Below are 24,314 nucleotides of genomic sequence, written 5' to 3'. Positions count from 1 at the left end.
TCATCTCTAAAATGAGAGGATGTGATTAGATGGTATGTCCCACGGGTCCCTCCCAGATTTGCTCATGACACTGTGAAAGCATTGCTCTTGTGTGGAGACTTGAGATGGCTTCTGAGCTTGACTTTATAGGTGGATGATCAGCAAACTAAGTGATAATTAGGAATACATAGAAATTAAGGCTTGTAAGAGTCACAAAAAATTTCTCCAGTGCCAGCTATCTTAGACTGGCATCATCTTCTTAGAGCTCATTTTCAATAATCTCACACCCAATAAGTACTTAATAAATATTTGTTGAGTTATTGAGAAGAAATCGAACATGTATTTTAGAGTAATTTAAAACAGTACTAAAGCATAACCAGAATATATTCAAACAGTAAGGAAACTTGAATGGCTCTCCAAGTAAAACCTTTAAAAAGTTCCCCTCCCAATATTTAGTGTATGTCATTAACCTTTTAATGTATCCAAAATGTATTTCTGGGTGTCCATAGTGTCTTGTATGAGGTAGGTGCTTAATAAATGCTTATTTAATTAAATTGAGTTTGACCTAAGATAATCAAGTAGAAGAAATGCCTGACAATATGTAAAAACATTATTTTACCTGTGCTGGAAGAGCTATTTGTAGAGTTTATTAATGGTTTGGTTTTGTCCAAGTGTAGGCCAAATTCCTGTGGAACCCATCTGCCCATCCTATAATTTATGATCTGTCCCAGGGATTCATGCAGGTCTTTTCTCCTCAAGGTAATGCTGATGGTACAATCATCACCATTCCCTGTGTTATATTGAATCTCTGGGAGCTTGAAGTTCACTTTTGATTGACAGATAAGTCAGTTGGATAGAATGTTCCCAGGGAGGCATGAGGGACTCAGGAGAGAGCAGTTGAGAACCCTGACAGAGGTTCTGGGGTCTTTTACCTGTCCCTGAGGCTGGAGATCAGTGTGGATCCTGGTCTTGGGAGGTAGAGACTTGCAAACACTACCCTGCAAGCTCCTCCTGTGTTTCCTGTACCATTATCAATCTGTACTTGACCACCATCTCTGAGTCTACTGCCCCTAGATATCAGGAAGTTCACTATCTTAGTTATCTAGGCTTCCCAGGGAAGGGATCCTGGAAGTGGGCAGAGACGAAGAAGAGGGTGGAAAGGGTGGTATCTCAACTGTTAAGGCTTAAGATTTACAGAAGAAGAAGCTGAAGATTTCACAGCAGTTTACCTACTCTGGTTTAGCCCTGGCCAGGCTGTACCAGAGAGAAGCTATCATCTTGATTCATTCATTTGCCTGCAGTTAGAGATTCATTAGTATCAATTTAGAGTAAGATCTCCTTTACCTCTATCCCACACCATTATCCTTCTTATCAAATATATACAAAGTTTAAAGAACCTTCCTGAATTGGTTTCCAAAGCTTATTTGGGAAGGGAGTCACGCAGTCAGATTACCAACGTTACCTCAACTGAAGAACCCAATTTAATAATATCAATTAATCCCAGGTGGGTCCTGAAGGGATAAACCACTTTGACCTAAAGGATCCTGCCTGGGCAACTGTTATAAAGGAGAAGTACCATCTTATCATCTCTCTGTACATCATCTTCATATATACATCAAAAGATAGTAGTGACCTCCTTATAATATAACACCTGCTACCACTTCACTCTTATAAACATTTTAGCTGTCTCTAGATATTCTGATACTAAACACTCCTATTTATGGGACTTTCCTAATTTTGATTCCTCAATATGATTAAAGAAAATTACTACTGGGAGCAGCTGGGTGGCTCAGTGGATTGAGAACCTGGCCTAGATATTGGAGGTCCTGGGTTCAAATCTGGTCTCAGACACTTCCTAGCTATGTGACCCTGGACAAGTCACTTGACCCCCGTTTACTAGCCCTTACCACTCTTCTGCCTTGGAACCAATACAAAGTATTGATTCCAAGATGGAAGGTAAGTGTTTTAAAAAAAATTACTATTCAGTCATATTTTAGAAACCATGGGATTCTAATCACAGTAACGTGCATTTTTGTGAACTCTATTCAGTGTTCCTTGTATCCGCTGAGGACCAGATTGGGATGGAGAATCTGTAACAGTAGATAACTCCGTCTTGGTGTAACACCACGTAAAATGTTTTTTAGGCTTTTTCTAATGTCGAATATGCCATTAGAATCATAGAACCTTCAAAATAAAAGAGGCTTTAGAAATAATCTAAGTCAACCCCTTACTTTTTGCAAATGAGCAAAGTGATATAAATGCAAGAGGTAGAGGAACTTGCCCAAGACCATTTGGATTTTACTCAAATTGTAGAGATGGGTCATTTGGCTGTGTCTGTTCAACAGGGGAAAAAAATGGCTAGAATTTTACAATCTCAAAAAATAGAAAGGACCTTTGAGGTCATCTAGTCCAATCTTCTTCTTTATACACATGATAAAATGGAAACACAAAGAAGTTATAGGATTTGCCCAAAGTCCCACAAGGGGTTGCTCTGACTTTGTTCTTACGATGACACTTGATTGTCACCAGGTCTACTTTCCTACCTGCTAGAGCCATGACCAAAGACCAGGTCTCCAGGGCTCCCAGTTCAGTGGCTGTAGGCAGATTCTTTCAGTAAACTTCCTTCTTTTTTTCTATTTCAAATCCATGTGGCTTTTTATGTGTGTGTTTTTTAAATTCTCTGCTTCTTTACTGGTTTCACAAAACTGATAAAGAGATAGGATGTGTGTTTTTGCTTTAAAAGGCTTGCATCTCAGAAGATTTTGAGGAACCCTTTCTGAGAAGGGAAAAGGAGATCTCCAGCAAGAGTGGTGTGTTGTGTTCTTTTGTTCTTAGGTTGAGGCCCCTGCAGAATTTGTTAACAATTCCATTATTCCCTTAGCACTTTGAGCTGGGTTGATCTTCATTAAAACTTGAGGTGCTGCCTTCTAAATTTATTTTCTCTTATTTTCCAGTTTCCATATTTAGATACCCCCTACAGCTTTGTTTACATAATGTTTCCCCCTACAACTTTTTTGATACAGTGTTTACATAATATTTCTGTAGCTGGATTTTACTCAAATTGTAGATGGGTCACTTGGCTCTATCTACTCAACAGGTGAGAAAAGTATAACAATTTACATTTCTTTAGTACTTTAGTACAAAGAGCTTTCTTCATAATAGTTCCGTAAAAGGAGATAGTGGGGGGCAGCTGGGTGGCTCAGTGGATTCAGAGCCAGGCCTAGAGTTGGGAGGTCCTGGGTTCAAATGCAGCCTCAGACAATTCCTAGCTATGTGACGCTGGGCAAGTCACTTAACTTCCATTGCCTAGCCCTTGCCACTCTTCTGCCTTGGAGCCAATACATAGTATTGATTCTAAGATGGAAGGTAAGGGTTTCAGAAGGAAAAAAAAGAAAGGAGATAATGAATTTTTTTTCACAATTTTACAAATAAAGGAAACTGAGGCTTTGAAAGACTAAATGGCTTGTTTAAATTCACACAAATAGTAAATAACAGGGCCAGAATTTGATCCCATTTCTCTTGCCTATGTCCAGAACCCTGTCTGCCATTCCAGAATTTTCAGTTGTGTTTGATGTTTCATGACCCTATTTTGGCGTTTTCTTGGCAGAGAATCTGGAGTGGTTTGCCATTTCCTTCTCTATCTCATTTTACAGATGAAGAAGTTGAGGCAAATAAGGTTAAGTGACTTTACCCAGAGTCACATAGAAAATCTATGTCTGAGGTCACATTTGAACTCAGATCTTACATACTCTAGGCCTAGAACTCTTATCTTGTATGTCACCTATCTGCCCCCCTATCTGCCATGTGTTTATAAATTGAATGTAGTTCTCCTACCTATGTCCAGAGCCTTTTCTGGCATGCTACTAATTTATAAATTAGATCCACAAGATTACATTGTATTTGACTCTTTCAGTGACAGCAGTGATATCTAGCCTTTTTGAAATTACAATATTCTATCATTATTCATTTGATTGGTCTCACTTCTCTTTCATGAAAGCACTGTGTAGGGGGTATTTATTTTTCCAATTGGAAGTAAATTAAAATAAATGTTGATTAGATAATATTTGGGGGTATTTTCAGGACATAATCAGATAATTTGTTACACATTGACTGAAGAGAACTATTTGTTTGGGATAGGTGGGTGGGAATAATTGTTGTACAACCAAAGGTGTGGAGCATCTGTTTCATGCGAGGGGAAGAACATAGATTCTTTAAATGGCAAAATGTGTATTACATTTTCTCTACAACTTAGAGTGGGAAGTAAATGTGAGCCAGTTCCATATATTCTGTAGTAAAAAAAAAATGCCCATGTGAATAGACTTTTGAGATTAGTTGAACAGATAGGGCAAAAAGAGTAACTCAATACTAAATTCAGAGGGTTTAAATGAAGGAGTGGACCTTAAAGGTCATCTAGTCCAACCCCTTCATTTTAGGGAATCACCAAACTAAGACCCAGAGAGGTGAGGTAATTTGACCTAGATTATTTTCCAAATCTAACACTTACCTCACTCTACAAGAGAAAAGGATTCCCTTCTCTCACTTTTTCAGGCACTCCGTCCTCTGTACTTTCATAAATCCAGTTGTGGTTTCTAGGATAGAGTTGTACATGAACTTCTTTGAAACAGATATTAACTACCTAATTGCTGTTCTAATGAGTTTTAGTTAACTTCCATAGAAAGTACTTTGAGATCTTCAGAATAAAGGGATCACAAGACAGAATTTAAAATAACATTTGATTGACTAAGTTCTATTATTCCTTTTATTCTCAAGATGTTGGTGTATACTTTAATGGCTTTGTCCTTGTTTTTATGCAAGGCCAGATGTTTGAATTATTTGTCTTTCAAGTTTTAGCAGATCATCTCTATTCATATACTTGCATGTGATTCCTATTTAATAGAGAATCTATTAATAGGCTTTTTGTTTTATTTTTCTTATGTCCTCAGTTTTGTAGTTTTCCAAAGAAGGTTTAAACAGTTGGGCCTTTTTCAGGGAAGAAGACAAAAATGCTTCTGAGTTTTAAAAATATATTTATTTTTTTTTATACTTAGAGTCCTAATTCAATGATTTAAATTTACTTTTCTATTCTTATTTTTTTCTGGAATGTTGTTGAAATGCCAAGTTGTCCAGTTCTACAGCCTTAGAAGGGAAAGGTCAGTTGAAGTTTACTTCTGGTAGATGGAGCCCACATCACAACTGCACCCAAGTTGCAACAGCCAATGACACTGCCATACGGGGTTGGGACACTCGAAGTATGAGGTAAGTGAAGCAGCAATACACTTTTTAATATAGAGTTGGGCTGACAGGAACAAAGGCTTTCCTCTCCACTCCTCTTAAACAATTCAGGAAGCATTCATTAAGTACCACTGTGTGGCCTCAAGGAACTTATACTCTGCCAAGGGAGTGAGGTAAGCAACACAAATAAGCCTGATAAGAAGCTGAGTGTGATAAAGTAAAGGGAGAAGTCTGAATCAAGTCCTCTAAGAAAGTTGAGGAAATATTGATTTCACCTAGATTGATTAGGAGATGACACCAGAGCTGAGCCTTGACAGAAGAAAAGAAAAGAATTTCAACATGTGGCTGTGAAGAAGGAAGGAAGACATTTCAGGCACGGGAAACAACACACACAGATGTAGGGAGGCAGGAAACAGTAAGAGAAGATAAAGGAATAATAGCTAACTATTAATCAATCCAGTTTGGCTGAAACATAGCAAGTGAAGAGAAATAATATGAAATAAGTCTGGAAAGGTAAGTTGGAGTCAGATCCTGAAGGGCCTTAAATGTCAAATTAAGGAGTTCATATTTTATCCCATAGGCAGTGGAGGAGGAAAATGAAGAACCAAATTGATTTGGGAGGTTAGAAGGTAACAAATATGGTGTGCCTGTTTTTTGAATCGTGTTTGTGGGGTAAAAAAATTTTTTTTTAAAATTTTGAATGTGATTGAACTTTTTTACCTAAGGTCATTGTTTAATGCCACATTTTGAATCAGTGCTCACATAAATTACATTTTATATAGATTTGTAATTTACATAGAAATAGTAACCACATAATAGTATTTGTATATATGCTAAACTATTTACAGCTTAATTAACATCCCCCCAGAAATGTTTGTTTTATTATTATTGTGGTTTTATATGTAAATATATAAATAAAATCACTGTACCTTTAAGATACACACCTTAATCAAGTTTTGTCATTTAGGTAATTGTACCCAACAACCAACAGTTCCAATGGAACAAATAAGAGGTGTTTTTCTGCTCTGGTTGTGATTTTGATAAGCAAAGGAGTGATGTTGTGCATATCTGTTGTCATGGCAACAGAAGCCTGTGCAAGCTTTTTTAAGATACAGTTTATCCCCTCAGCACACCGTAATTTATCACTAAACCAAGAAGACGGATGTCTTGTAATAACTTTTGTTGCCTTTAAGGGGGGGGACAACTTTAAATTTAGTTCTATGGCTCCCTCTGCAAGCTCAGGGTATAGCAATCAATCGCTGTTTTCCAAGCATGTGCATATCTTTAAAAGGGGCTTATTTAGTTCCATAAACAGAAGCTGAAAGCTATAGAGTTCAAAGATGATAAATACACTGATTGAAAACCATTCCTCAGTGTTCTCTTTCTGTCCTTTCTCATTCCATTGTTTTATGAAAGGATATTCAGCATTTTAGTATCTAAAGGCAAGGGGCTCTTAAAATAACGTTTTTAAAAAACCAAATACATTAATGAATTCTTGAATTCTAGAATCCTAAATATTTAATCCATTTTTCATTCTGTTGTCTTTGTTGAATTATCAGCGGAAAGAGAATAGTTCTTTCTAATCGGACATTACTTACCTTTTGTTTGCAGAGAAAGTCATAGACTTACCAATCAGAAAACTTTCCTCATGTTTCTGGCACTAAATTTCATTTCTTTTCGAAGAACTGCTTTGTGCCTAGGACAGTGTTATCATATAGTAGGCTAGTTAATATTTTCTTAGTTGATTCAACTGGCAGGGAAAAAAAAGTTGAAACATTTGCACAATCTGTATTTTGCCAGTATTTAATTCTATATGTTGATCTATTGCTCTTGAAAGGTTTTTAGTTTTGAGATGCTGTATTTTGTGAAAAATTTTAGAAAACTGGAAAAAGTCCAGAAGAGAACAATGAAACTGATTTAAGGCCAGAAAGGCAACCTAGGAGAGAAGTTGAAGGGGGTTGAGTTTCTCTACCTTGGAGAATAGAGGACTAGAAGGTGACTTAATAATGGTCTTCAAATATGTGAAAGATAATTACAAGGAGAGAAGTTGCCCAGCTGTTCACCATGTCTACTGATGCCATAACAAGAAGAAATTAAACTGCAGAAGAGAGATTTAAGTTAATACCCAAGGATAAAAATATGATTTATAAGGTAATGTTGTGAATAGCAAGACATCTAGAGCAAGGCTTTCAGTTCATTGGACAGTGGGTTAAAGAAGAAGCAAATCAGGGATACTCTCTTCTAACTACCTCTGTACCACCTCACTAGACAACGCCCAGCTGAACCCATTTCCCCTCCCATTATTAGAATTAGGAGATTTAATTTGCAGGACAGATACTCTGATTACCTGTGATAAAATGTACAGAATGGAGAGACAGATGGAAAAGGAACTGAAAAAGGGAAGAAGCCTCCAAACAAAAACACTTTTTCTTTTTCTTCTCTCACTTCTTCTCCTATTTTTTTCCTCTTTTCTTATTCCTTTTTATGCCCCAACTCTTCCTTTTCCTCTCCTTGTGGCCATCCCTCTTAAAACTTTTAACCAATAGCTTTGCCATTGCCATTTAACCACCAATCTTTTTCAGTCAAACCACTTTTTGGGACAGTCACTTTGTTCTCATAGCAAATATTAAAATATATGCAAACTCTAAAGGCAACTTTAAAAGTCATTAATATATTGCTCATTCTTTAAAAAAAGAATACAAAGAAGGTTGTTGCTAGCTTCATATTACATAACATTATTTTATCTGGTATCATATGTAACAGTTTCCTCAAAGGGGACAAAAGGTTTTGGTAAGAGCTGGGAAATCCACTTAAGTCCTTTGTTATACTGACTAAGATTTCTCCAAACTTACCCCATAACATCCCAGCAATGGAACCACCAGAAATCTCAGTGCCCAAGGATTATACAAGTTACTGGGAAACCAGTTTGTTTCTAAAGAGCACAATTATTTTTCCTATCCATTTATTTTATGTGCTGTTGTGTTTTATTGTTTCCTAGCCAGATATATTGCATAGAGAATGCCCATGGACAGCTGGTAAGGGACCTTGACTTTAATCCCAATAAACAATACTACCTGGCTAGTTGTGGAGATGACTGCAAGGTGAAATTTTGGGACACTAGAAATGTTGGTGAACCTGTGAAGACACTTGATGAGCATTCCCACTGGTAATATGACTTTTTTGTATGCTTATTTAGGGATATTTAGAGTATGTATTGTTCACTTTGATAATTATTTTGCTATATAAAAGGGTACAAGAGAATTTGGTGTGGACTGATGTGAATCATTCAAGTTTTCCTTCTTTTTGTATAAAAATTAATGCTGGCTATAATGATAATAAAAGCAACTTGCATTAACATAATTCTTTACAATGACAAAGCACTTTACATGTGCTATTTCATATGATCCTTCCAATAGTCTAGGGATGGAGAGGTGGGGCTAGATCTTAATATTTCTTTTTTTTATAGTTGAAAACAAGTAAGGCCGATAGAAAGGATATAATTGCTCAAGGTCACATAGTAAGAAAGCTGTGGAGCTAAAGTTCAAAACCCAAATTTAATGATTCTTCTTTCTATACTTTTCCCATATTTCCTTGTTTTTGTTTTTATAAACTCCTGGTTCATATGACCAGTATGATGCTGACCTGATAGACAGGAGCTAAAGAAACCAATTGTATTTTTTTGAAAAGGTAGAAAGAACACTAGATTTTTGCAGCTAGAGGACCTGAGTTCAAATTTTGACTCTTATTTTACTCCCTGTATGACAAATTACTTTAAGTCTCTGGCCTTTATTTGAATAAATAATAGTTGACTGACTCAGTTTCCCCATCTGTAAAAGGAGATTTTTACTAGATGATCTTTTAGTTCCCTTCTAGCACTGTCTGTGATCTTATGTCATCATATTAATAATGATTCTCACAGCAACTACAGACCTAAAGATAAACTCCTAGACTTCATGCATTAACAATACATAAGATTCAAGCTTTGATGTGAGCTTTAATTCTCTTTTTGTCCTAGAATCCGTATCTACTGTTTGCTGTCATGAGATTTTGTTTAATTTAACAGTTCATTTCTAATCCATATACTTTTATTGCTTTGGGGAAAAATTTTTTGTGTTTAGAATTTTAGAATGCCTCTCTGACATTGAACAATAAAATAGTTTCTCTCCTCCTGGAGTTTATTTTATCATTTAGTCTTCTTCCTTGTATCTGTTTGCTCAGATTTCAGATAGTATTGGGAGGGGGTAGGAGGAGGGAAGCATCCAAAGTTAGCTCCAACCCAGTATACTTAGGAGTAATCTGGTAAGAACTTTGGGGGAGCACTTTCTAGACTTCCTGTCTTTGAACAGGATCCTTGGAACCAACCATTGCATTAAATAGCTGACTTCCACCCACATGTTTTCTGTTACCTTCCATAGGGTATGGAATGTGCGCTATAACCACTCTCATGACCAGCTGATCCTCACGGGCAGCAGTGACAGCAGAGTCATTCTTTCAAACATGGTGTCGATTTCCTCCGAACCTTTTGGTCATTTGGTAGATGAAGATGATCTTAGTGATCAGGAAGAACACCATCAGGAAGAGAAGTAAGAAATACTTTTCCTTCAATTATTTCATTAGGTGAAAAAATTGGCATTTTCAAACTTTTTTTTTTTATTCTCATGAATGACCTATTGATATAGGTGGTTTATCTATAAAACTTTCAAGTATGCATAGTAGTTGAATTTGAAATCCCCCTTCTGCACAAAAGGTTCTATTTCTAAATTCAGTTGAAACAGGGGTCTTATTATGGGGTCCCTAGGCAGGGAGTCACTAAGCCTGTCCAAGAGCTCCCCTTTTTGTTCTTGTGATAGTTCTTTCAGAAATAAATTTAAACTTCAACTAGAAAGTGGTATGTGATGATTTGAGGACTGTCACCACTCAGTCTTCTTAATATTATAATTTATATTCATTAATTCAACAAATTTTTATTAAATCAGTACTACTATATGCTAGGGATTGTGCTAAATACTCAGGAGTCATGGAAAAAAACAAAAACAGCCCCTGCCTTCAAGGAGCTTACATTCTAGTGGAAGAAAACAACATGTACCTAGATAAGTAAAATCAAAGTAATATTAGGCCTAGGGAGAGGTACCCTAACAAGGGAGGTGGGGGAAGAAGGAAGGGGAGAAAGAAGTCAAGAAAGGTCGTATGTTTGACGTGACTTATAAGCTAAACTTTGAATGAAGCTAGGGATGATAAGAGAACAGTATGTTTCAGCCATAGAGAATGTTCTAGGAAAAGTTATAGAGACAGGAAATGAAATGTCTTTTAAAGGAAATGATAGGTAGAATAGTTTGGCTTCAACATAGAGTACATGAAAGAAATAGTTGGGCCTGGAAAGACAAGTTGGAGAAAGATTGTGAAGGGGTTTAAATTCCAAATGGAGGAGTTTATATTTTATCCTGGAAGCAGTGAAGAATATCTGAAGTTTCATCAGGGAAGTAACATAGACTTGTGCTCAAGGACCATCAATTTGGCAGCTATGTGAAGGATGATGGAATAAATTTGAGGCATGGAGAAGAGTTAGGAGGCTACTGAAGTAGTGCAGGTGAAAAGTGATGAAGGGCTGGCCTGGACTGGGCTGGTTCCTGTGAGAATGGTGAGAAGGTGGCAGATTCAAGAGCTGTTGTGAAGGTAATATTGATAAGACTTGGCAACTGATTTGCTTTGGGGGCTCAGGAGAATGAAGAGTTGAGGATGACTGAGGTTGCAAACCTAGGTAAATGGAAGGACAGTGGTACTCTTGATAAAATTAGGAAGATCAGAAAGTAGGGTATATTTCAAAGGAAAAGAAAATCAGTTTCTGTTTTGGACATGCTGAGTATAAGATGTCCCTAACAGATATTCAGTTGGAAACATTCATTTGATAATTGACAGTTAGGTGGTAAAAGTACAAAGAACACCAGGCCTAGAAGTCAGGAAGATTTAAGTTCAAATCCAAGCTCAGACACACTCACTATGTAATTCTGTGCAACTCATGTAACCTCTGTTGTCTTGGTTTCCTCATCTGTAAAATGGGGATAATAATGGCACCTACTTCTCAGGGTTGTTGTGAGGACAAAATGAGACAATTGTGGAACCCTTAGCATATTAGCAAATTACTCTCTTTTCTTTACAGTTTTACTGTTCAGATATTATAAAACACAGGTCATCCAAAGAATACTATTAACTACGACACCTGGTACGTAGTTAACACTATATAAATGTTATGTTTTAGCTATTGTTATTGTCATTATTTATTTATTATTTAGCTATTGTTAGTATTATCAGTTATTAATTGTTATAATAGTTTGAGAATTCAGCATAGAGAATACAGCTGATGATGTGTTTGTAAGTGGGTGTATATATTATATATATTTAGCTATGTGTATGTGTGTGAGCCATCTGTAAACAGGTGATGATTAAATCATTGGGAATTAATAAGAGCAGAAAGAATGGAGCACACTCATGATTAAGGAGTGAAACATAGATGATGAATTTAACAAAGACAAAAAAGGATAAATCAGATAGAGAGAAAAACCAAGAGAGCACAAAATCCCCAAAGGAGAGAGTATTTGGGAGGAGGGGATGATCAATAGTGTAAATCTTCAGAGAAGAATAAAGATTGAGAATAGGCCATCTCATTTAGCAAATAAGAGAACAGCAATAAGCTTGGAGAAAGCATATATCAGTCAAATATTGTCACAAATAATCTTGTACTTGCTGTGTCAATTTCTGCCCCACTCAATTTCAGCCTTCCAGTTGGTTATTAATAACATTATGAGGATGAAAATCCTTTGTATTTTTCTAGTACTTTTAAAATACTTTTTTTTAGAGTCTCTTCACATTCATCATAACATTGAATACCTACCACACTCCCATTTGAGATAAATATTAATATTATCTCTAATTGATAGATAATACAGGATACAGAAATGCATGTTTAGAGAGTTTACTCCAGGTCATAATCTAATATTAACAAGGAGCTGTGACTCACCCAAGTCTCTTGCCTGTACTGCAGTCTAATTCTCCTGCCTCTGATCTGACCAGGGCCATAGTGTACTCATAGCAGGGGTCCTTTGCTCTTCTGCCTTATGAATATGTTTATGAAGCTTCCTTCCTGCTGTCACAAATGTCAACATTAAAAGAAAACACCTGTATTTCTCTTCTTTTTTTAAAAACCCTTACCTTCCATCTTAGAATCAATACTATGTATTGGTTCTAAGGCAGAAGATTGGTAAGGGCTAGGCAATGGGGGTTAAGTGACTTGTCCAGGGTCACACAGCTAGGAAGTGTCTGATGCCAGATTTGAACCCAGGAGCTCCCATCTCTGGGCCTGAACCACCCAGCTGCCCCCTTTCTCTTTCAATAGACTTGATTTTTTTCCTGCAGCAACTCCTTTCCATATCTGAAGGTTTAAGTTCTTATCACAAAGAATTAGATTCTTGTGATTTTAAAGATCCCTCAGATGTTTGCTTTATCATGATTTTTGGAATAGAGCCTAATTGAATTGAATAGGTTGGTCCCTAAAGTTTGAGATAGTTTTGTTATTTACTTTTGATATCATCATATTATTCACATATCTGTATTTTTCCAGTGCCTATTTCTGCATCTTTTAAAATTGCTTTGTGGGAAAGTGTCTTTGTATTTGGGGCTTTCTCTACAACTATAATTTACCAATTTTGATGTCTTTAGACTGAGGTGATTTCTCTGTTTTCTTTGCAGTTTTCCTTTTAAGATACTTTGAGATACAGGTCACCCAAAGAATAATGTTTAACTATAATCATAGTGGTTACAGTCTAACAATACACCCTTATAAGGTCTAGATTTTGTGTACTTTGTAGTCATGTATTTATATGGCCAAGCAGATGTTTTTCAGTGATTCTGATGTGAAGTTTTTTTTATTAAAAGAGAAACTTGATCATTCCCTTAATTGGAACCTCTGTGAATAGTTCTTGTATTGGCCCATTTCCATGTAGGTAGTTTGCAATGCAGCTATATCAGGGACAGATGAAGCATTTGCTCTTTGTCAAACATGCCCAAACACAGAGACAACAGAGGCTGTTTGTTCTGGTAATTTCACAGTTGTTTTTGGAATTATATTTCTTTTAATTTGTCTCCATATTTTATTTCATCCAGAAATTAACAGGCACTCAACCCCTAAGTATTTTCTAATTTATTTTGAGTAGTAAACATTCAATTGACAAGCTGAACCCTCTAGTTACAGGGTTTTGAAACAGATGAATTACAGACCCATTATATACAGAGTCCTGTTTCAGTGTTATAAAGCTACAAAAAGAAGGGGTATACCTACAAGGAATTCATTAACCTATGAACAGACTTAAGAACACTTACAGAACAATATATCTGCAAGTGAAAATCAAACTACAAACTATGCCAATGTTTAAGGCACCCAGAAAAACAGTGATATGGGTGTACAAATAGAGTATCCTAGACAGGATGTGTTTTGACCCAAAAGTTTCAAAGAAAGTAATGGAGGTAGAGTAGGAGGGTATTAGAGAGAGAAAATTATAGAGCTGTAAACTTTCTTTTTCTTTCTTTCTTTCTTTTTTTTTTTTTTTAAACCCTTACCTTCAGTCTTGGAGTCAATACTGTGTATTGGCTCCAAGGCAGAAGAGTGGTAAGGGTAGGCAATGGGGGGTTAGGTGACTTGCCCAGGGTCACACAGCTGGGAAGGGTCTGAGGCCAGAACCTAGGACCTCCCGTTTCTAGGCCTGACTCTCAATCCACTGAGCTACCCAGCTGCCCCCAGAGCCTTAAACTTTCAAACAAGTTACTTCATCTTTTCCCTTTGTAGGAAAAGGGCATCTTCTTCTAGGTTTCTTATTTTTATGAGCCTTACAAAAATTATCTGAAGTGCTGCCAGGAGCAAAAAACATTTAGAAGAAATAGAAACTCAATTAGTACAATATCAAAATTACCCTAACTTAAGTAACCATTTTATTCATATGGTCTAAGGCAGTGATGGCGAACCTTTTAGAGATGGAGTGCTGGGTTCTACCCCCACTTCACCCCCCCCCCCAGACCAAGTGCCATATGTAAAAGGAAATTCTTTGGTCTCTCTGAATTTACACTTGTGAAAGGGAATCTTTTATTCCCTTTGTCTATTTTGAATTAACACTTTAGTTAACACTAACTTAAGTCTTAAGTTGCTAGGCAGAGGGGAGGGTGAAGTGAAAAAGTGTCATCAGACTCAGTGGAGAGGGGAAGGGGAGCAGTTGTACCCAAGTCCCTCTGCCTTTCTAGTAACGAACTCTTGGGGAGGTGGGATGGGTAGGGTGGCCACATGCCCACAAAGAGTGTTGTGTGTGCCATCTTTGGCACCCATGCTATAGGTTCGCCAACACTGGTCTAGGGCAGGGATGGGCAAACTACTGCCCGAGGGCCAGATGCAGCTCCCTGAAATGTTGTATCTGGCACTGCAGGACATTATTCCTAATCTGATGAATACAATGAGTAGGATACAATACGTTGAAACTTCGAAAGAGTTGCCTTAGAAACAGACTGACAGATGAGCATTTCCTTTCCTTTGGTCCCCTCTTTAAAAAGTTTGCCCATCAGTGGTCTAGGGAATCAGAAATTCTGGTTGCTTTGCTATATTACATGATAGATTACTAAACAAAGATATAAGGGAAGTATTTAGTTACATTTTTCAAAGCATTATTAATATAAAGTAAATAAAATTTGTTGTTCAGTTGTGCTCAACTCACGATCCTGTTTGAGGTTTCCTTGACAAAGATAGTGAAATGGTTTGCCATTTCCTTTTCCATCTCATTTTACAAATGGGGAGACTGAGGCAACCAGGGTTAAGTAACTTGCTTAGGATCACCCAGCTAATAAGTGTCTGAGACTAGATTTGAACTCAGGAAGATGACTCTTTCTGATTCCAGGCCCAGCTCTCTATCCACGGTGCCACCTAGCTGCCCAAATAAAAATATTCTTCAAATTATAGTAATAACTAAATTATATTAAATAGCCTATTGCTATCATATTATTTCACCTTCCTTGTTTCATTCCAGTTTAATATCCTTCCCAAAATGTGACTTTCAGAACTGAGCATAATACTGATGTAGTTTGACTAGAGAGACCAGAATAAAGTGTTTCTAGTTCCTTCCTTTTTAGAGACTATGCTTACATTCCTATGGCTCTGGATAGTGTAGACTATCCAGCTTGGACTACTGTTTTATCCTGTCCATTTACATTGAATTTTCAAATCACTAAAATTTACAAGACCTCTACTTGAACTTCTAGATAGGAATTTAACCATTTTTACCCAAAATTTATATAATTTGCCAAATTACACATTAATTTTTTTTTTACTCAAACTCAATAGTTTGCATTATCCCAATCACATTTTATCAGTCTGCATCCTGGTCCTACTCTGTTGAGATCTTTTTAGATCTTGAAACAGTTACTCAATACATCAGCTTCTTTCTAAACTTCTTGTCATGGACAAATTTAATAATTTCGCCATCTATCCATGTCATTAGAGTAGTGATAAAAGCCTTATGCTGGCACATGACTTAATGATTCTTTGCACTCAGGAGAGAGAATTTGTGAGTCACATGGCAATACAGATGAGGGAAATTATGAGAAATACTATGATTTCCTTGCCACAAAATAATTCCTTATTTTCTTGTTCTGAGTGGTCTTCAGTATGTTAGGACAAAATTTGAAGTTGAAATGGAAGTAGGAGGGCTTTGGGATCTCTTTGTTTCCTATTCCTTTTAAAATCCTTTTAAACTCTTCAAAGACAAACTTCACTGGGTAAATGCCATTCTGATTCATCAAGTGCTGACTACCTACTTTGTCTCCTCTTTGAAAAATCACTGACTCACAAAAATCATCTTTCTCATATCCCCATTAATGTTTTTGTCTTCCAATTCCATCTGTTCTTGAGAAGATGGAAACCCAGTTCCTTCAACTGACATGTTAGAACATCCCTCTGAACTCTACATAAAATGAAAGTATTAAAATCATCAAGCCCTAGAGCTTTAGAAAGATTCTGTCCTAAAAAGGAGGATCAGTGGAATAGACTTTTGGGGTAAGTGACGTCAGCAAGACAGTATATAATAAACTCAAAGAGCCCAACTTTTGGGACAAAAATCCACTATTTGACAAAATCTGCTGGGAAAATTGGAAAACAATATGGGAGAGATTAGGTTTAGATCAACATCTCACACCCTACACCAAGATAAATTCAGAATGGGTGAATGACCTGAATATAAAGAAGGAAACTATAAGTAAATTAAGTGAACACAGAATAGTATACTTGTCAGATCTCTGGGAAAGGAAAGATTTTAACACCAAGCAAGAGTTAGAGAAAATTACAAAATGTAAAATAAATGATTTTGATTATACTAAATTAAAAAGCTTGTATAAACAAAAATAATGCAACCAAAATCAGAAGAGAAACAACAAATTGGGGAAAAAAAATCTTTATAACAAAAAACTCTGACAGGGGTCTAATTACTCGAATATACAAGGAGTTAAATCAGTTGTATAAAAAATCAAGCCATTCCCCAGTTGATAAATGGGCAAGGGACATGAATAGGCAATTTTCAAATAAAAAAAAATCAAAAGTATCAATAAGCACATGAGAAAGTGTTCTAAATCTCTAATAATTAGAGAAATGCAAATCAAAACAACTCTGAGGTATCACCTCACACCTAGCAGATTGGCTAAAATGAAAGAAGGGGAGAGTAATGAATGTTGGAGGGGATGTGGCAAAATTGGGACATTAATGCATTGCTGGTGGAGTTTTGAACTGATCCAACCATTCTGGATGGCAATTTGGAACTATGCTCAAAGGGCTATAAAAGAATGCCTGCCCTTTGATCCAGTCATACCACTGTTGGGTTTGTACCCCAAAGAGATCATAGATAAACAGACTTGTACGAAAATATTTATAGCTGTGCTTTTTGTGGTGGCAAAAAACTGAAAAATGAGGGTATGCCCTACATTGAGGAATGGCTGAATAAATTGTGGTATATGCTGGTGATGGAATACTTGTGCTCAAAGGAATAATAAACTGGAGGAATTCCATGTGAACTGGAAAGACCTCCAGGAATTGATGCAGAGCGAAAGGAGCAGAGCCAGAAAAACATTGTACACAGACACTGATACACTGTGGTAAAATAGAATGTAATGGACTTCTGTACCAGCAGCAATACAATGACCCAGGACAGTTCTGAGGGATTTATGGTAAAGAATGCTACCCACATTCAGAGGAAGAACTACAGGAGTGAAAACACAGAAGAAAAACAACTGCTTGAATGCATGGGTTGATGCGGACATAATTGGGGATGTAGACTTGAAAGGACCACACCAATGCAACTATCAACAATTTGGAAATAAGTCTTGATCCAATGACACATGTTAAAACCAGTGGAAATGCGCATCAGCTATGGGGTGGGGTAGTGAAGGGGAAAGTAATAACATGAATCCATGAATCGTGTAACCATGATAACTTTTCTAAAAATAAAAATTATTTTTAAAAAAGAAAGATCCTGTCCTGTGTCCCAGGATATGAATAGCCCCAGGAGCTCAGGAACTGGGCCAGTAGCAGGCTCTTTACTACAGATTATGTCAGTAGTATTACAATGTAGCCAACTCCCAAATCAGCTCACTAAGCATTCCAGAATTAAACTTTGTTTCCTCCTAAAGAAGACAGAAGGGCAAGAACATGGAAGGGAAGGTGTATGATATAGGGGAAAAGTGTGGCTTTGCAATTAATTACCTGTGTGACAATGGGACAAGTCACTAATTTGGATCTTAGTTTCTTCACCTGTAAAATGGGAATTAAACTAGATGATGTCTTAATCTACTTCCGTGGCACTCAGAAGCCTCCTAGAACATATGTTTTTGTTATCATTAATCTTACCTGTTATTATAGACTGTCTTTTATTGTTATTTAACTTATAGGTATACATCTTGTCCTCTTAGCTTGCTATGAGTTCATGGAATACAGAAATTTTATCTTATTTATTCATACATCTCTTCCAGCATTTGTCTTAGGATTTTGTCTAGTGGGTGCGTAGTGAGTGCTCAATGAAGTAATATTACACACACACCCAACGTAGTGTTAATGAAGAGTGTATTTGGAGCCACACAATCTGGGTTTAAATTCCAGTAATGCTAAATATTACTTCTCTGGATGATCTTTCAGACTCAGTTTATACAACTATAAATAGTGGGAGTTGGACTAGATGATCTTGAAGAGATGTCAGAAAATCCTTTGTGGTTCATTCAATCAATATTTAGATTCTGGTGGCTGTTGTCTATAGACCTTTAGGATACTTTTCCTTTTTTCTTGGAGTAATTCAAAGCCTGATTCATAGTCTTTCTCTCCTTCTCAATTCCTGTACTCATACTAGAGGATTTTAGCAAACCTATTGATACTCCCTTAAACATGCTAATCTCTGATTTGATAAATTTGATACATAATATAATAAATAATATAATAAATAATCGATTTACTCACTTCCTGTGAGTATTCCTTCATCTTACCACAGCTACAACCAGAGATTGGTGGTCAGTGATCTTAGTCATTATCTGCGCATGTTTCACATCTATGTTCATAAACTCTAGAATTACTTTATCTGATCTTAATTTTGTTAATCCATTTCCCCCTTTTCTTTTAATGTCAGACCTGATCTTTATGCTCTTCATTGAGATTTCCAGCCCTTTCCACTCTTCATTTCTTGTCCAACCTATCACCCTTGCTCTGACCATACTCCTTTCCCTTTCCTATTATCTTGATCTCCTGGCGAATCACTCCAGTTCTACAATGGTCTCTTCTCAAGCCCCATGCCCCCTTTTCCAGTGAAAGATCCTACTTTGCTATACCTCAACATTGGATTACTCCTATTATCCACTTTGCTCCTACTCACATGTGTAAAAATAAAATAGGCAAACACAAAAATAAGGACAAAGACAATAAAATAAAGATTCAAAATTGATTCCTAGATACTTTTGATAAATGTTATCAAAAGTATCTTCAGTGGTAAAGTGAAGTGAAGCTCAAAGATGAACTTCCCTTCAGGGCCAGGCTCAAGGAACGCTAAAGAGACTCTTGTTTAAGAAAAATAAACTATTTATTTAAAATATATATAAGGGTAAAAGGTTTTCTAATACTTGTTTTCTAATATCATCCTTATACATGTTACAGCTGGAAAAAATTAAGAAACTATACCGAGTCTACTACAAATTACTGTGCTGCCTAGTCCACAACAGACTTATATTACATAATTTCAAATGAGCCCTCATGACTCCAAAGTAATCTTTTTATACTTTCTAATGAATTCACTCACTCACTCACTCACCATAGTGATTTTCTAAACCTTTCTATCAATCCTCCAACCTTCATATCCGCCTTGCTCTTCTCTCTTAGCTGATAACCTGCTCTTATTTTGCTGAAAAGACAGAACATTTATCAAGAGTTCTCTGTTTGATGGTTCTCCTTGCCACCGTGCAAACCATTCTACCTGCACAAGTGACTCCATTCCATCTCATCCCATTTCTTCTAGCAGATTGCTCCCTTTATCATCCCAATATTTCACTTATCTTCCATGTCTTGTCTACTGACTGATTCCCTACTGTCTACAGACTTATGTATTAATCCCCCATTCTCAAAAAACAGTCACATTGATCCATCCAACCCCTTTCACTATTATCGTCCTATATCTTTCCTGCTTTTTGGTGCTAAGCTCCTTGAGAAGAAGGCTGTTCACAATAGTTGCTCTCACTTCCATTATTCTCACTGTCTTCTTAATTCCTTGCAATCTGGCTTCCAGTCTCATCATTAAACTGAAATTGCTCCCTCCAAAGTTACCAAATGTGTCTTAATTTCCAAATCCATTGGTCTTTCTTTAATCCTCATTCTTTTTGATCTCTCTTCAGCCTTTGACATTGCCAATCATTTTCTTTTCCTTGATACTCTCTTTTCTCATATTTTTATGACACCGCTTTCTCCTGTTTCTCCAACATATTTGGCTGCTTCTGTTTCCTTTGCTTGTTTCAGATCATGCACACTAACTGTGGGTATTTCCTAGGACTCTATTCTGAGATCTCTTCTCTTCTTCATCTGTACTATTTCACTTGATCTCACCATCTTCCCTGGTTTCATTTATCATCTCTTCATAGATGATTCTAAGATCCACTTATTCACCCCTATCTCATCTTACATTTCCAACTGCCTATTGGAAATCTCGAACTGTAGATATCTTAAACTTCACATGTCCCAAATTGAACTCGTCTTTCTCTCAACTCTCCTCCTCAGTTCCTAAGTCCACTGTTACTTTCAAGAGGGTCACCATCTTCCCAGTCATCCAGACTTGTCACAACCTGGGTGTCATCCTTAATTCCTCACTCTTTCTCTCGCCTTCATATCCAATAAATTGTCAAATCCTGTCATTTATCCTTTTTTAGTACCTCTTGTATATACTTCTATCTCTCCTCTGATACTGCCACTATGCTGGCACAAGCTCATTTCTCATGCCTAGACTATTAAAATAGCCTGCTGGTTGGTGTTCCTGCTTCAAGTCTCTCTCCATCTCATCTATCCTCCACTCAGCTGTTAAATTGATCTTTCTGAGGCATGGATCTGGCCATGTCACAGGCAAATACTCTAGTCCTGCCACCTCTGTTTAGTATGTCCTTATTATTCCCCAGGATCATATATAAAAATCCTGTTTGGTTTCTAAAGCTTTTTATAACTTGGCCTCTTCCTATCTTTCCTTTTTTCTTATTCCTCATTCCATCTTCCCCCTCCCAATATACATTTTGATTCTGACACTGACCTCTCTCCTGTTCCTTGCATAAGGCACTCCATCTCCTGGCTTTGATAATATTTACTAGTTGTCTACCATGCCTAAAACTCTTATCTTTCCTCAGTTTTTCCTCCTAGAATCCTTGGATCCTTTCAAGATTCAGTTAAATTTCACCTTCTGCAAAAAACTTTTCTTAGTTCTTTAAATCTTAATACCTTCTCTCTAATATTATATAGTTTAACCTATATGTGTATTTTTTATTCGTGCATACTTTTTTTTTTGCTTATTGTCTTCCACATTAGATTACTGGCTTCATAAGAGTAAGGATTGGGCTTTTTATCCCCCCACCCCTGGCACTTAGCAGAGGCCTGGCACATAGCAGGTACTTAATAGTGTTTATTGATTGACTAAATTCTATACTTCTCTCCATAGCAGTTAACATTAAATGTTTCACAAATGCTTTTTAAATGGAATTTTAAGTGAATTGATATAGTATATCACTAACTTTTAACAAATCTTATTACTTCATAATTCCTCCCTCTTCCTTCATTTGTAAAAGATTCTTCCTCAAAATAGTAAGGAAAAAAAAACTGGTAAGCATTCTGTTTTCAGAAGTGAATATGACAGACTTATGTCTAAAAGACACTGTGATGTACTGGAGACAGATTTAGGTTCTAGTTCTGTTTCTGCAACTAATTGTTAGCAGATAGACTTCTTAGCTTTCTGGGATCCCTCAGCTTCTTCACCTGCATCCTTTGATCAGCTATAGAAACACAAATGAAACTATCTTTTTTTAAAGGATCTTACAATCCATTGGGGAACACAATATGAACACATATAAGTAGATACAAAATAGATGCCAGGTGTTTTGAGAGAACAAGCAGTTTGGCGGGGCTGGGGAGTGACTCAGGAAAGGCTTTTTGTAGGAGATGGTACCTGAGCAGAGCTTTGAAGGAAATCAGGGATTCTAAGAGATAGAGGTCAGCAGAATATACACGTAAGTATGAAGAACAGCCCAGGCAAAGGCAGGCACAGAGACAGAAGTGAAGACAATAGGAGTTAACAGCTGTATTCTAGGAGTTTGGGGGAAAAGGTAGGAGAGAAGGAAGATAATAGTTGGACAGGATGATAGAATCTAGAGAGATTTTATGGTTGGGAAACACATTGGCATGTTTTTAGACAGCAGTAAATGAGCCAATAGTTGGGAAGAGACTGAAAATGAGAGAGAAAGGGAATTATTGTAGGGAATGAGTCATCTAGAAGAGACAGAAGTTGGCCTTGGTATAAAAGGCTAACTCCTTATTAGAGAATGGAGGAGAAAACAGGGAAAGATGTTAAAGGGTTTTGCTACAGAAAGGAGAGAAAACACAGTTTAAAGAGAATGGCTTCTGTCTTCTCAGCAAAATATGAGTCAAAGTTCCTCAGCAGAGAGGGTCAGGATAGGAGGGAATTGTGGGAGTTTTGAGAAAAGAGAAGCTTTGAAGCAACCAAATGAAGGTTTTGGACTAGATGATATTAAAAGAGCTTCCATCTATACCATTTTATTATTTGAAAGGTGAAGTCAGGCATAGATAATCCTTTTCTTGCCCTGATTTTTCTCATGAATGAATGAACCATCTCTTTAATGTGTCCTATGCACCAACATAAAATAAATAGCACCCAAGCCATGAAGGTTCCATCAGCATAGAAATATGAGGTGCCATTATCAAGAAATAAAATAGGAGTTGTCTTACTTCATAGTCACAGTTTCAGTGTGTACTTACAGCTCTTCACCATAGCCTGCCTCAAAAGCCAGCATTGCTGTGTTTGCCAACAGTGAGCATGTCCCTGCTCTGGTTTGTGAATCATTATTTTTTTCTGTTTTTGTTTGATTCTAGGAGCAAAGAGCCATTGCCTGACAGTGTCATTGCCACCTATGAAGAGCATGAAGACAGCGTCTATGCAGTGGAGTGGTCTTCAGCGGACCCCTGGCTTTTTGCCTCTTTGAGTTATGATGGAAGACTTGTTATTAACAGGGTTCCCAGGGCTCTTAAATATCACATATTACTCTAATTCATTTGGATGCCATTCCTGATTCATCCTCTTGGCATATCTGTGAGAATTTGCAGTATTTTGGAGGTAATTAGTTTTCCAAATAGATCTCCCTCTAGGAGAACCCATATTGCCTTCTTTTAATGTAAACATTTATAAATAATAGTAAAACCATTCACCAACTAACTATATAAACTGACACTTAAAAAAAGTTTTCTCCTTTTTCTATTGAAAGTGGAAAGTGACATCTTTGAAAAATACACTGAAAATATTGGGGGGCAGCAGTTTACCTATCCCATTTCAATTAAAAAAAGGAGTTCCTGTCTAATCACTGCTATTTGTTTTTTGTTTGTTTCAAAAGATAATGTAAGGTTCATGAAGATATGGAAATTTTTTTATTCCTATTTCTATACAAATAACCTTGTCTTTCTCTGGAGTAATCATCATCACAATAATAAACAAGGTCATGTTTCATCAATTTTTCTGGTTCCTTCTTTAATGAATGGCTGTCACTATTTATTTTGCCACCTTAAAAGGATCTGCATTTTCTTTCTCTGTCCCAGCCCAGAAAAATGAAGGGCATGAATGAAGATAAAGTCATTTGAATATAAAGAAGTTCCCTTTTGTTCTGACTCCCCACAGCCAACACTGAGAACTCCCCAAAAGAGTGCTATTTGCCACAGAATAACTTTACAGATTGAGGCATTCATGGTCACCATATCATCAAATGTCCTGCAGCCCGATTCCTTACACTCATTGGTATCCTGGGCAATGTCTACCATAGTATGCCTCAGCAGCCCCAAGAAATAAATGTCCAGTAATGAAGATTGTATTTTTAATTTTCATTAAATTTTGTTCTTCAACCTTTGATCCTGTTCTAATCTGTGTGTGTATCATTCTCTATTAGGTACCACAGTCATTATAATGCTAGTATAGTAAATATGCTTCTTTTATCATTCTAGGACAGTGATGGGCAAACTGCCTGGGGGCCACATGCTGCCCCCTGAAATGTTCTATGGGGCCACAATCTGACGAATACAATGAGTAGGATACAATACAATGAAACTTGGAAACAGTTGCCTTAGAAACAGACTGACAGATGAGCATTTCCTTTCCTTTGGCCCCCTCTTTAAAAAGTTTGCCCATCACTGGTCTAGGAAATAACACGTGTTTCTCTTTTTAGTCAGTTGGGTATCCCTATTTCATGATTGAATAACTCCTGCTCTTCTCTCTCTCAATGGACCTTGTTAATCAGATCCTCAT

At 36.8% G+C, this 24,314-nt stretch overlaps 1 protein-coding gene across 1 annotated transcript in view; it reads left to right on the top strand.

Moving 5' to 3' along the window:
- Positions 1-23,525, top strand: part of EIPR1 (EARP complex and GARP complex interacting protein 1) — a 171,795-nt gene extending 148,270 nt beyond the window's left edge. The window contains exons 4-7 of the mRNA XM_044663614.1: positions 5,099-5,235; positions 8,210-8,377; positions 9,627-9,794; positions 22,898-23,525. Coding sequence (XP_044519549.1) covers positions 5,099-5,235; positions 8,210-8,377; positions 9,627-9,794; positions 22,898-23,072 — 648 coding nt within the window. The 3' untranslated portion in view covers positions 23,073-23,525. The remainder of the gene's footprint in view (positions 1-5,098; positions 5,236-8,209; positions 8,378-9,626; positions 9,795-22,897) is intronic.
- The last annotated feature ends 789 nt before the right edge of the window (positions 23,526-24,314 follow it).

This window comes from Gracilinanus agilis, chromosome 2 (genome assembly GCF_016433145.1).
Source record: "Gracilinanus agilis isolate LMUSP501 chromosome 2, AgileGrace, whole genome shotgun sequence".
Taxonomy (NCBI): Eukaryota; Metazoa; Chordata; class Mammalia; order Didelphimorphia; family Didelphidae; genus Gracilinanus; species Gracilinanus agilis.
This window is presented reverse-complemented; position numbering and strand designations above follow the sequence as displayed.